Source organism: Clupea harengus, chromosome 11 (genome assembly GCF_900700415.2).
Source record: "Clupea harengus chromosome 11, Ch_v2.0.2, whole genome shotgun sequence".
NCBI classification, from domain to species: Eukaryota; Metazoa; Chordata; class Actinopteri; order Clupeiformes; family Clupeidae; genus Clupea; species Clupea harengus.
In genome coordinates, this window is record NC_045162.1 from 10992162 (window position 1) to 11005698 (window position 13537).

Below are 13537 nucleotides of genomic sequence, written 5' to 3' on the forward strand. Positions count from 1 at the left end.
TCTTCACTTTCTTTTCTTATCCTTTCTTTTCTGGTGTCTGTTATAGCTTTCCTCAGTCCTTCGCTGCCTTGGTGTGCTCTTTACATCCTCCCCTGTGTCATTCTCCCTGTGCGGTTCTGTGTGTCACTCTGACCTAGCGGAGCTTTCATCTTTCATCTTTCTGCTTGGCAAACAAGTGATTAGCCAGGTTCCATCAGTCGGCTGACAGATTAGCACAAACAGAATGTATTTAAAACTATCTGGTAAAATACATGCAAGTTTATTAACTTTAACTATTTTAAATTTGCATAAATAATTATTATGATTATTTCTCATGTTTAGATTAGATTTTTTTACAAAATGCATGTAAATTAGATTTCAATTATGTAACCATATATTTTGTATTTACATTCAAAAATGAGCTTAATTATTAAATACTTGGATTTAATAATTTGTGGGAGATGACAATGGCATGACATGCTATCTGATGTAAATCATAATGTTATTTAGTGGCACCCAGAGACAACCTTAGATGAGACACCACAACACATAATAATAATAATAATGTAATATTTGTACTTATTCATCTCTACGCTTTACCCTTCCTTTCTCCTCCTCCCTCTCTGTTTCCCTCTCTGTCTCTTTCTGTTTCTGTTCTCTTTAATGGCCCATCTCTCTGCTTTCTGCTCATGACTCTGTGTAGACCTAAACTTTGTTTTCCAATTTCTTGTTTCCAACTTCTGTGATCTGTGTGCTGTGATCTTTTTCCTCTTTCTCCTTATCCATTGCATGCCATTTTGGTTGCTTTTTTTTCTTTCTTTCTTTCTTTCCTTCCTTCCTTGTTTCTATTCTTTCTTTCTCCATTATCATTTCCTGTATTTTACGCTTTTCCTGAGTTTTGCTTCGCTGACTTTTTCCTCCTTCTTTCCATGCTCTCGTTCAGCTCCCTCTTCTCTCGACTCTTTTCCTCGTCTCCTGGCTACCTCTTCTCAAAATCTCTCTTTCCCCCTGTGATCTGGGCCCCTCTAGAACAGCTTTAGTGGCATACAACCCCTTGCCTGTTCATGCCTTACTCCAGGGTTTCGCCTGCCAATAAACATCTGGTCCAGACCTCCAAAATCAGATATCCACTGACCGTTTTTACAGAAGTTCTTCAAAAGCCACATACCCATTTCAACTGGTCAGGATACTTGATACTTGGTTTGATTGTAAATTTGTCCATTAGCCTTACAGTCTTTCACCTACCTTTAAAAAAACACCCAGATCTTCTGAGATTGAGACAAGACATCTAAATCTTTTATTTCCTTTACCTGCAGTACTTTACCTGCTCTGCTTTTACTTTCTCCTTCGGCTCTTTCACATTTTCAGCTATTTTTCAATATTTATGAATCTCTATTTTTAAATATCTGACTTAAATCACCACCTGATTTTCCTCTCTGCATGTACGTTCTCTCTATTTGCGTGTTTTTATCTCTCTCTCTCTCTCTCTCTTCGTCTCCCCCTACACCTGCCCACTTCACTCTCCTGCTGAGCTTCTTCCTTGCTTTTCTGCTTAATTACTTTATGTGCTTCACTTTAGTTTTCTCCTGCTTCACTTTCTCTTTCTCCTGCTTCTCTTTAGTTTTCCCTTCTCTTTCTCCTGCTTCTCTTTCTCCTGCTTCTCTTTAGTTTTCCCTTCTCTTTCTCCTGCTTCTCTTTCTCCTGCTTCTCTTTAGTTTTCCCTTCTCTTTCTCTTTCTCTTTTTCCTGTTTCTTTTTCTCTTTCTCTTGCATCTCTTTTCCTTTCTCTTCTCTTTCTCCTGCTTCGCTTTAGTTTTCTCTTCTCTTTCTCCTGCTTCTCTTTCTCCTGCTTCGCTTTCTCCTGCTTCTCTTTCTCTTTCTCCTGCTTTGCTTAATTTTTCTCTTTCTCTTTCTCTTTCTCTTTCTCCTCCTTCGCTTTATTTTTCTCTTTCTCTTTCTCCATGCTTGGCTAGAACGTGACCGTTCTCCTGCCTTTCTCTGCTTTGCCTCAGGACTCCTGCGTTCCTTATTTCAATGAGCTTCATAGCTTGCCAAATATCACCAGAACCTTAAGTTTGCATAGTCTGTTTCAAAATGATTTCATGATAACTGATAATATAATATTGTTGTTATAAGTAGTAAAAAAACATGACAAATCAATGTCCTGCAGAGTTCAGCTTTTCTTGCTTGCTTTCTGTCCTCTTGCCCTCTGCTTTTCCATCTGTCAGGGTTGAGTGGTATTAGACGGCCACTGAGCAGCCGAGTCAGAGCCAGACCTGGCCCTCGATCTCGTGCTCACCCGAGCTGGAGCTGTTCTACAATCAGTTCCTGTCCGCGATGCTCGGTCATGTTGCTGGAATGAGCTGAGGAATTGCAGTCTATGCTAAATGAACTCAGTGGCCTCCAGTTTTTCCACTTCTATCTCTGAACCCTGTAGTCTTCCTGTATCCTTTTGCTTCTCTCCGTCCTATGCAGTCTTCTTTTTCTTCTTCTTGTTCTCGTTCTTCTTCTTCTTCTTCTTTTTTTTGTTCTTGTTCTTCTTCCTACTCTTCTTGTCTTTTCTGTCCTTGCTGTCCTCTTTGATATGTATTCTTTCTCACCTTTAAAGCTACTTTAGCTTCTCTCCGTCCTTCATTGATTCTGCTGTGTCTTATGTTACGCAGCTGCATGGCTCTACTCTTTATATCTGCCTGCTCTATCTATCTATCCATCTGTCTTTTCTTTTTCTTTAGCTGTCTGTCTATCTATCCATCTGTCTATCTATCTATCTGTCTATCTGTCTGTCTGTCTATCTATCTATCTATCTATCTATCATTCTCTTTCCTGCCTCACCTGCTTCTTCTCCTGTGTGGGTTGACTTTGAAGAGAACAACAAAGATCAACAATCTCACCATTGGATATGAATGTGAAGTCCAATTCTCTCCTCAAACAGAAGTATTTATATAAGGCCTGTTAATCTAAATCTACAAAAATTAAAATGAATGGAATGTTCTTGTTAGATAGGACAATAAAGTTAAGAAAGTGTCATTGATTGTTTTCATCGTAATTTACTGAACTTCCACTTATAGTCCATTTATACCTCTTGATTTTTTGTGTAGCCTAATAGAAAAGTTTTGGCAAGTAGTATCCAATGAGTACACCTCTGCGTTGTCACCTTGCTTTCCTTTGAAATCTTGTGCTCTGTGATGGCCTATTTCCCAGTTAACATGGGGGCCTATCCTCTTCTGTCTGTACTTTACTGTCCACTGTACCTGTCTTTCTTCTTTCCTAGTCTTCTTTCTACTCCAACTATTCCTTACTTTTTCTCCTCCCTGTCTTTCCTGTGCATTCTTCTTCCTTCTTTCTTGTTCTTCTTCTTCTTTTTGTTCTTCTTCTTCTTCTTCTTGTTCTTCCCCCTTCTTCTTCTTTCTTCTTGTTCTTCTTCTTCCTTCTTCTTCTTCGTCTGCCCTCACTATCCTCTTTGATGTGTGTCCATGTATCTTGGTTTCCAGTCTTTTCTCCTCTTCCCTTGCTAATCTCTGTCCATCTCTCTTGCTGCTTTGTCATTATATACTGAAGAGGTCGTAATTCATAATTTTCATTATAGCCAGATTTATCTTGTGACTTTGTCATAAGTGATTGTAAGATTAGTGCATATTAAATCCACACGGATCTGAGGTTATGTTAAATGGACTTTAATTGTCCAGACGTTGCATTTCCTCGTAGTATACAATTGCACCTCTCAGGGCCTAATCAGATGAGAAATGTATTGTTCATTATCTTTCCTTTTGCTTTACCTGGCTGTCCTCATCAAGGCTCTACTCTAATCTTTCTCTCCTCACCAATTATCTCTCCTGTGTCCTGTTGCTTTGCTTAGCATTTTCTGCTCTCTCTCTCTCTCTCTCTCTCTCTCTCTCTCTCGCTCTCTCTTGCTCTTACTCTTTTCTCAATTCAGTCAAGTCAATTCAGGCTTAGGTAATGGCAGAGCTAAAACTGTATAATTTGAGTTTATTGCTAAATTAAGAGTATAGCATCAGTCAAGTATTCAGTCGTGCAGTGCACAGAATTACATTTTGGTGTGTAGTTAGAACAGGGGGATTTTGGTTAAGAAGGGGTTGGAGCTGAACCTTATTGGAACTGAAATGGCCCTTTTCTTTGTGCTCATCTTCCTAATGCTGCCTGTCTGTTTCTGTTGCTGCTGAGCTGAAGGCTACAGTCTGTCTGCTTTTCAGCTCAGTGTTTATGGATGACTTGTTTTTCTCCAGTCCTCTTTATTTTTCCTGGATTTCTCTTGCTCTCCTTCCTCCCTCTGTAAGAGTGTTTCTTTTCTCTGAACGCCATCACTGAGGGGGTGCTAATTTTTTTCTTACTTGTGAGTGGCAGGCTTTTGTGTCGCGCTTGTTGTGCCCCAGTAGTACTGTTTTTCCTCTTTTTGTCTTTGATAGCTTTTCTTTTGCATGTCACAGTCAATTCTCACCCTTCCTTTCCCAACCTCCTCTTCTGCTGCTGCTTCTCTTAATCTTCTTGCCTTTAATTTCTCTCGCTGCTTGCTTCTCTCTTGTTCCTTTGCTTTCGCTTCTGTTTTCCACTTGCGCTGTCTCTTAGAATAGACTATTTTCGAACCTTCATTTTTCTTGCATGCATTTCTGTCTTTCAGTTTATTTTGCCTGTCCTCTCTTGTTTTCTAAGTCACCTTATTCTCTTAAGTGTTCTCTTCTTTTTTCATGCTTTTCCTGGGTCTACCTTTTATTCCAGTGTTTCTGTAAATGACACCAAGCCATGAATTTTAAAATGTGCGTCCGACTGATCCTCTCGTCACCGAGGTGGCGTTCGCCTGCATTTAATCACCCGTGTAGTTGCTGTATCCTCAGCCAAGTGCTGTTATCTCACATTGCTGTTCTTTCTGATGTTTCACAATAAATAACGTTTTTTTTTTGGTCATCCCATTTTTCTCGTCTCTCGTTGTTATCTAGGTAGTGTGCATCTCACATTCACAGTATGTTACTAAGGTTTATAAGCATAGAATCCAATGTCAATTCTGTGCTTAATAAGATGAGAGGTTGGCTTTATGGTAACATACATCAATGTCATTTGAATGACTCATTTATCTCACAACCTCTTTTGAGGTATGATTTATCTTCACTGCTTACCGGATGGAAATTCACTTTGTTTGCAGTCAATGGAAAGCAAACCATGGTATATTTTAGCTGGCCTGATAGTTTTGTGGCATTTGACAGAGGTTTATGAGTGGACCTGGCCACAAAGACGTGGAAGAGAGATAATTTAAGGAGTCATCCCGACCCCGGCCTCTAATCTGTGTTCTCTCTGTGTGGTGAATTTCTCCGCTACTGATGGAGATAATTTCCAAACACTGTTAATGACTTAAGAATATAATAATCAAGTGCCTTGTATTATTAATTACCTTATATGAATTATGTACTTATGTAAGCAGGAACATGGCTTTTCTGTGTGCGTGTGTAACTTAGAATATTAGGTGCCACTTAGACTGCATATGTACAAGAGCATGTTTAGACCAGAAGTGATAAGAAGGGTCGAACTGTGCTTCTTACGACCTTGCAAAACTTCCATCCTTGCTTGGACGTCAGAAATCCACCACGTGGTTATCCGTGCTGAACGCTCAACTTCTGTCTATATAAACCTTGTGCGATGTGTTTAACATTGCTTCACTTTCAGCCTTGTGCTGGGAGTGAGCCCGATTGCAATTGTTGTTTGTCTAATAAATATACTCATATGCAGCTCCGGAGTCCTGAGGTAACTAGGGTGAATTTTCACCTATCAGCTACTGTTAGAGATCCGCTGATTCTAAAATAAATCCAGCAGAACCATCGGTGAAAATGGATGTATCTGTGTTTAGAACACACAGAATGCAGTGGGAATGTGTTTATTACATTTATAACATACAAAAACAATCTGGAACATAGATGAACATGTATATTAAAAATAAAATGTAACTTTGGTGCCACACACACACACACACACACACACACACACACACATGTATCCAAGTATCCTCCTCTCTACATGAATTGTACTCATGCTACTGTGTGTTATACTCCAGTAACTGCTCCATTAACGAATTACGACCTCATGTTAAATAGTTAGTTAGGTCACGTGAGTGAGTAGGTGTAGGGGTCAGAATACATGACTATTGTACCTAAAAGGTCATAAGATGAGGAGGAACCAGTGAATTTGGGAACTGATCTGTCCTGAGGGTGGTTTGGTTCTTGTGGATGTCTGGGAGTCAGGGAGAGCCATCACATGCAGGCACCCAGCGCTGCACAGTACAATCTTAGGTGCTTTGCAGGGAAGCGTACTTAACTGTTCACGCTGTTCATAAAAAATGTAAAATCAGACAAGCAGTGAATAAATATTTATAAGTGTTTAAATATTTCAAGGTAACACGTCCCCACGACCAGGCCGAACACAGATATGAATCAACGGTGAAGAAAACGGCTGTTCCTCTGCACTGCACTACACTCCCTCCTGCTCAAAGCGACTTTTTCAAAGACAAAGAATCAGACTCGCTCTGGTGAACAACATAAACTGCGGTTGATGTGGCAAAGGCAAAGGATAACAGAATGAATATTGTAAGGGGAAGGAAAACTGTTAGCACAGATTGCAAGCGCACGCACGTGTAATGCAGAGCTCATTAATGTAAACATAGTAATTTAAGTCAAGAATGAAAGTAAACTGAAGGAGATACATGTGTACCATAACTAAATAAAGTTAACAGAGCTGGGCAGACTGTGTAAAGGATTCTGCGTTTATGTTTGTGGGTGTGTGGGCTTGTATCCCTCAAGTACATAATCTACCATCTATGGGTTTTTGTCTGCCAATCTATGTGTGTGTGTGTGTGTGTGTGTGTGTGTGTGTGTGTGTGTGTTTGTGTGTGTCTTTCATGCTGTTTCCACTAGCGCTTTGCTCTCACAGATCCATCTGAATGTCTTAGTGCAGACGTCATCTCTCCAGTTCTTCATAGGGCTGGTCTCTCTGAGGATGGAGGCACAGTCTCTATCAGCATCCACGCCTCCAAATCCATTTACCCAGAACCTGAGAATTTACACACACACACACACACACACACAGAAAGAGAGAGACAGCGAGAGAGAAAGAAAGAAAGAAATCAAGATGTTAAGAAAGCACACTACAAACTTACAAAAGTACAAAAGTATTCTGCCATCATTGCTTGTAACATAAGGAGGTTTTCAGAAGTCAATACTGACCTAAACCAGATTTGAGTGCACCCACCTCCTCTCCATAGACATGGCCCCATCCACCCAGACCCAGACACCCTCTGCCTCCTCATCACTCAGCCCAATCCAGTACCTCTGCTCTGGGCTACGGTACTGAGGAGTCAGCCTGTGGAGGAACTCCTGGAGGTAAACAGCAGATGGACCACACTTATATAGTGCTTTGTTATTCCTCTGTGCACTCAAATGCACATGATAAAGAAACACACACACACACACACACACACGCACACACGCACACACGCACACACGCACCGCTACAGTGTCTGCTCATTCACAGATAGGTATGAAAAGTGAAGAGTAAAGTATTTTTTGCAATCATCAGCATAACTATTCACTTCCTCCAGCCTTCCAGCAGCCTGAGCGGCATACTCAGTAGAGGTGTATGAATAAGGTAATGTTTATATTGCTCTCCTATTCACAGATGGGGTCATCGTTATGGAGAGCTGAAGGCCTTTTGTCCATCCTGAGTTCCTCCTGAAATCTAAAGATGCCTTCTAAAGTAGAACCTTCCTCCTGAAATCTAAAGATTCCCTCTAAAGTACAACTGTCCTGAAATCTAAAGATGATTCTAAAGTAGAACCTTTCTTGTAGCTTAGCCAGTAGTCACAGGCACTAGAAGAATGCTGAGATCATTTTCATTTTCAAAGTCAGTGCACATGGGAAAAAAATGTTTATCTCCCCCACGTATAAGAGAGCCTGTTAAATTAGTCTTAACATGATTAATCCTTTGTGTATCCTTCCGGGCTGGAAATGCATTTGCAGCATTTTAAAATTACTCTGATTAGCAAAGTACCCTCAAAAGCCCTCAACAGTTCCGCTCTAAAAGGAGCCTGTTCAGAGACAAGCCGGAGAGCCCATTCTTAGAGAGTCTGTCTTTCTGTGTGTGTCCAATAAAGTTGCTTTGGATAAGAGCGTCTGCTAATTGTAAACGTGATGAGATGGCGCACCTGTTCCTCTATGCTGTCGATCACCACCAGGTCTCCACCCTGCTGGAGGCAGTGCGTGCGGCTGCTGCTCCAGCTCCTGAGCTCTGTGGAGAAGAAGTAGCAGTGGGTGGAGAACACCCTCCACCCCCTCAGGCACGGCTCACACTCCCTCTCTGTCAGGACACACACACACACACACACACACACACACACACACACACACACACACACACACACACACAGGTACAGGACACTTGATAGCCACATGATCCTGTTGTCAGCAGTCAATATTGTAGTTATTGTTTGTTTGTTAGTTTGTTGTTGTTGTCATTAACCCTCTGTCCCCGGGTGTTTCCGAGGACACTGGCGCTCCACAGCAGCCAGGTGTCCCAGCTGGGTGAGTGTCCTCCTGAGTCTGTCTCTCTCCCTCTCCATGGCGACATGCTGCTGGGCCAACAGGGCCCTGCTCTCCGACAGCCCCACATTCTCAGCCAGCAGCCGCAGCCTGGCCGCGGACAGCAGCACGTACTCCCCCTGCAGTCGCTCCACGCTCTCGCCAAGCTCCCGCCTCTCTCCCTGCAGCTGCGCACATGCCTCGGCCCTGTCCGAGCGCTCGGCCTCCAGCCTGCTCCCGGCCTCCTCCTGCAGCTGGCTGTGTGCGCTCTGCAGCCTGGTGGCGGAGGCCCTGAGCTTCTCCAGCTCCCCCTGCAGCTGCTGGTTGGTGTGGGTCAGCTGGACACTGGACTGCACCAGGGCGAGCGCGTCTCTCTGGGCCTGCTCTCTGGCTGCGGCCGCGTGGCTGTACTGACTGCGCAGCGCCACCTGGGAGACCAGGAGGGCGTGGTTCTCCTTCCTCAGCAGTTCACTCGCCTCCTGCGAGGCCTGCAGCTCCAAGCTCAGGAGCGTGGACTTAAGAGAGCTTCTGTGATCTGACCGAAAGAGAAAGGGGAAGACAAATAATGCAGTTATCACATGATCTACAGAGAGATGCCACTGAGATCATATTTGGTGAATATGTGGATCTGACCCTAACGAGAACAAGAGGTGCGGTGTGAGGTCAGTGCAATGTACATAGCAGCTATCCACTGCAGCACAGTCACCACATAGTCACCACATCCCACTCTATTCCTCTTGTACTGCACCTGCTCTGAATAATTAATCTCAGAAAACAGTAGAACGGGAATTATGTTAATGTCTGAAGCCTTTTTTCTTATTTATCCAAGATTACTGTCATTCACTGGTTAGAGCCTGCCTGAGTACCCTTCATTCCATTTTCTTCTGAACGCAGGATTTACTGGAGTCCTCATGGCCTAAGCACGCCTAAACTGATGACTCTCACACAAAGCCATTTACAGCACCGGTGAGTTACACGTGATGCCAGTATGTGTGATCCCATAGAACTCATGATAGTGGTGACATCAGACCCCCTTTTTGCAGTTGTGCAGTTGTTGAGAACTAATGCCCACATGGCTACTTGGGGTAACTCCAGAGAGTAACTGAGGGGTAGTCAGGGGCAATTGAGTGGGGTAACTCACAGTGGATGCCCAACGAGGTGATGCCCAGGAAGAGGGCAGCACACAGCAGGCCCAGGCACGCCGCTGCCAGCCAGCACAAGGGCTCCGGGGTGCCCGTCTCCCCCCCACGGCCTGCAAGCATCTCTGCCATGTTAAACACACGCATAAAGGCATCCTGAGGGGTGTGTGTGTTCGTGTAGAACTCACACAGATGGACAGAAAAATACTGTTTCTTGTCTACATTCGCTTGTGCATTTGTCAGTTCAGATTTGTTAATCTTTTAATGTTAAAATGATCTCATCTGATTCAAGCAGTAAGAAATCAAAGCCTCCTCATTTACATTTCAAAAACCGAAAACAACGATAACTCATTTTTTGACAACTCATTCATCAACTCATTCTCCATATGATAATGTGATACCATCCACAGAGAGCTAGAACACAACTACATCTTGTCTCTCAGAGTGATGTGTTTTACTCGTTTCAGTCGTGGAAGAGAATTTGTTAGCATTAGCTGTAGAGCAGCTGAAGTTTGTCAGGTATATACTGTACATGCTAGTGAGTGAGAGCATTGCTATTTTCTGTACTGAATACTTCTGAAGGAGTGTGTGAGTGTGTTTGCCGCTTGATGTTAGTGTTGTGCAGTGTGGTGACTTAAGTTACTTACCCAAGTGTGGGATCTCTCTGGTTCCCTCGCTCTGATCGTGGGGCTTGTCTGACTCTGTCATCCCTGAGGCTTCTGCTTGCTGTAAACACATTTTACCCAAGGACAGAGCCTTCCTTCACCAACCAGCATACACTGGATGTGTGTGTGTGTGTGTGTCTCTCTCTGTGTGTGTGTGTGTGTGTGTGTGTGTGTGTGTGTGTGTGTGTGAGATTAGTATCTGTAAGTCTCTTTAAGACAGAAATACTTTTCCTTGAAAATGCTGGTTAATGTGTGTGTGTGTGTGTGTGTGTGTGTGTGTGTGTGTGTGTGTGTGTGTGTGTGTGTGTATGTATATATGTGTGTGTGTGTGTGTGTGTGTGTGTGTATATGCATGTGTGTGTATGTGTGTGTGTGTGTGTGTGTGCAATAAGTGTTTTTGTGCTTTCCGTTGGGTAAGTGTACTAAATATGTAAATATATAAAGGTTTTGTGTGTGCGCTTGAGTTCATACCAAATGGTGACACTTATCCTTAAGGACATATATGCGGGTGTATTTGTGAGTGTGTGTGTGTATGTGTATGTGTTTGTGTGTGTGTGTGTGTGTGTGAGAGAGAGAGAGAGAGAGAGAGAGAGAGAGAGAAAGAGAGAGCATTTGTGTGTTTGCTAATCTGATTTGTTAACCTTGTGTACTGCAGCCCCCAGAACTGATTTCCAAGAGAACTGACATGCAAAAACAAATCGCTCATTATGCCTGGTCGAGACCTGAATTTTTGCACACACACACACACACACACACACACACACACACACACACACACACACACACACACACACACACACACACACACACACACACACACACACACACACACACACACACACACGTGACTTCATGAGCTAACAGTGTGGGTGTGTGTGCACATGCTTGTCCCTGTACAGAGGCAGAAGAGCCTGAAACACTGCCCACAGAAAAGAAAAGCCATGACAACCAAAACTCACAGAATCACACGACAGGCGAAAAAGCACAGGCTAAGTGTTGTTCGTTTTTTCTTCTGTTTTGTTATTATTCTTTTTTCTTTGTTGCCTAAAGATGACCGTGTCCTTTCAGTCTGCTACCCCATGAGGTCTTTGTCTGCTCCTTGCTGTAAATGTGAGATTTTACTCTTAGGCTACATAACCTGAGAGGGCTACCTGCAACAATGCAGAATGGAGCTGGTTTCCGTGGTGATGGCTATTCTATACATTCTACATTTCCTGTGCGAATGTTGGCACACTTATTCAAGGTGACTTCGTTTGGAACACTCTATACTCTATGTCTTGTCTTTAGTGAGATTACCATGGACCAAGCACAGATCATGTCCCAGCAAATATTATTATTATTATTCAAGTCTGACTACATTTAATCAATTTCACCATAATCCATATATCACCCCTTTAATCCATTTCACCATAATCCATATGTCACCCCTAACATCAGATCCTTGCATCACTTCCAGATGTACGTGTGTTTTCAAATACCAAGTGCAGTGTTACCATTTCATCTACAGACATATTCGCATGACTGTTGTTTTAATGGAAAATGCCAGTTAAATATGGTGATGGTTCTCTTGTCACATTCACAAGGGGTATTTCTTTATATTGGCTCTAACTGTTAATAAAGCTGGTAGTGATAGAATTCCCTGGTGAGTCTTCCTGTGGAGTGGGGCTTTATATAGAATAAGATAATGAGTGTGTCTAACATTTGTTTTATTAGTCTGTGAAGCATTATTTTACTGTTGTAGAGGATATCTTGTGCTTCCAGCTTAATTGCTGGGTGTCCACGGAGCCGGATAAGTGTGATAAAAGACGAACGAGCCACTTCCATGACAGACTCATCCGATCGGTCACCGGAGCACTCACTGTAGAACAGTATTAGGTGGAAAACAACAGAGGAGCTTTTTGACACGTGTCCGTCTTCCCCGGAGTCAAAGAGAGAAGCAGATGCAGAGATGTTGCTGTGGCAACAACTCAATAAAGAGCCTCCAGCTTATACAGAACGCTGCTGCTCGCACACTCACTAGAACTAAAAATTATGAACATATCTCACCTGTATTGGCTCCCTGTCAAAAGTAGAATTGATTTCCAAATAATCCTTCTAAATACAAAGCCCATAAACGACTTGGCTCCATACTACCTTTAGGAATTAGTTGTCCCCTATTGCCCACCAAACCGCTTTGTTCCCAGAGTTCAGGCCTTCTTGTAATTCCAAGAATATCAAAAAGCACAATAGGAGGCAGAGCCTTCAGCTACCGAGCCCCCCTCCTCTGGAATAATCTTCCTGCCTCCATCCGAGATGCAGACACCCTTTCCATATTCAAATAGACACTAAAGATAATCCTCTTTAGTGCATCCTATAGCCACATATAAAATCCCCCAAATCAATAAAACTGGGCTATAGACAGCGCATGTTGTACCGTGAAGGAGGGCCTTTACGGATCCCGGGTAAAGCATACAAAGTGTGTTGTGGCTGTCTCCAGCCAGTTAGGCACTGCTGTGTATCCTGCCATCCCTGCCATCCTAACTAAATCTGCATGCACCATGTCAGCCAACCATAACTAAACATAGCATAACAAAACTAAATGCTAATGAAATTCCCATACACCAGGCCAGACAGCCTCTCTCTCTCCCGCTCCTTTTATATCCTATTGCTAATGCCTATATTAATACTGATATAATGGCCATATTACCTACTGTAATTTACTACCTAAATGTATCTCTTTATCTGTTTATCACATTGATGTCTACTAACAAAAATGTTCTCTCTCTTATAGCATGATCAAAATGCTGATGGATGTGGAAACATTGCTCCCCACCACCACTGCTCCTCATCTACGCATATCGACAGCCGAACTCTACCCACTCATGCTGTCACTTTCTTCTTCTTCTAGTCTGGACTATCTCTATCGCTTGTGGGACACTGCCGTAGTCTCTCCACCCGATCTACCTGTAGAAACCCTCGGCCCACATGCACCCATCACCACCGTACTGCCGTACACTTATTCTTCCCCATACTCTATGCTAGCATTTATATGCAATATATATAATTGCCACCACTGACATGTTTTTCTGTTCCTACTCTTTTTACCCCTGTAACGGTAACCCTATGAGCACACTGTATATGCACTAAGCTGGTTTTGTATGTCTCGTGTATATACCATATGATGTTTGTATATATATTATGTA

At 42.8% G+C, this 13537-nt stretch overlaps 1 protein-coding gene across 1 annotated transcript; it reads right to left on the reverse strand.

Annotated features, from left to right (window-relative positions):
* Window positions 1-6874: 6874 nt before the first annotated feature.
* LOC116222373 (CD209 antigen-like) lies at window positions 6875-9822 on the reverse strand. Its single transcript, XM_031576112.1, has 5 exons — window positions 9693-9822; window positions 8493-9086; window positions 8179-8330; window positions 7227-7351; window positions 6875-7028 (listed from the first exon to the last, which is right to left on the reverse strand). Exons 1-5 carry the CDS (start codon window positions 9820-9822, stop codon window positions 6875-6877), a joined length of 1155 nt encoding a protein of 384 aa, XP_031431972.1.
* Between the last annotated feature and the right edge of the window lie 3715 nt (window positions 9823-13537).

Excerpts from the sequence above, each read along its gene's own strand:
- LOC116222373 (XM_031576112.1), bottom strand. The coding sequence starts at position 9,822 with ATGGCAGAGATGCTTGCAGGCCGTGGGGGGGAGACGGGCACCCCGGAG. Across the intron at positions 9,087-9,692 it reads CACCTCGTTGGGCATCCACT|ATCACAGAAGCTCTCTTAAG; the intron begins GTGAGTTACCCC and ends TCTTTCGGTCAG. Across the intron at positions 8,331-8,492 it reads GAAACACCCGGGGACAGAGG|AGAGGGAGTGTGAGCCGTGC; the intron begins GTTAATGACAAC and ends GTGTCCTGACAG.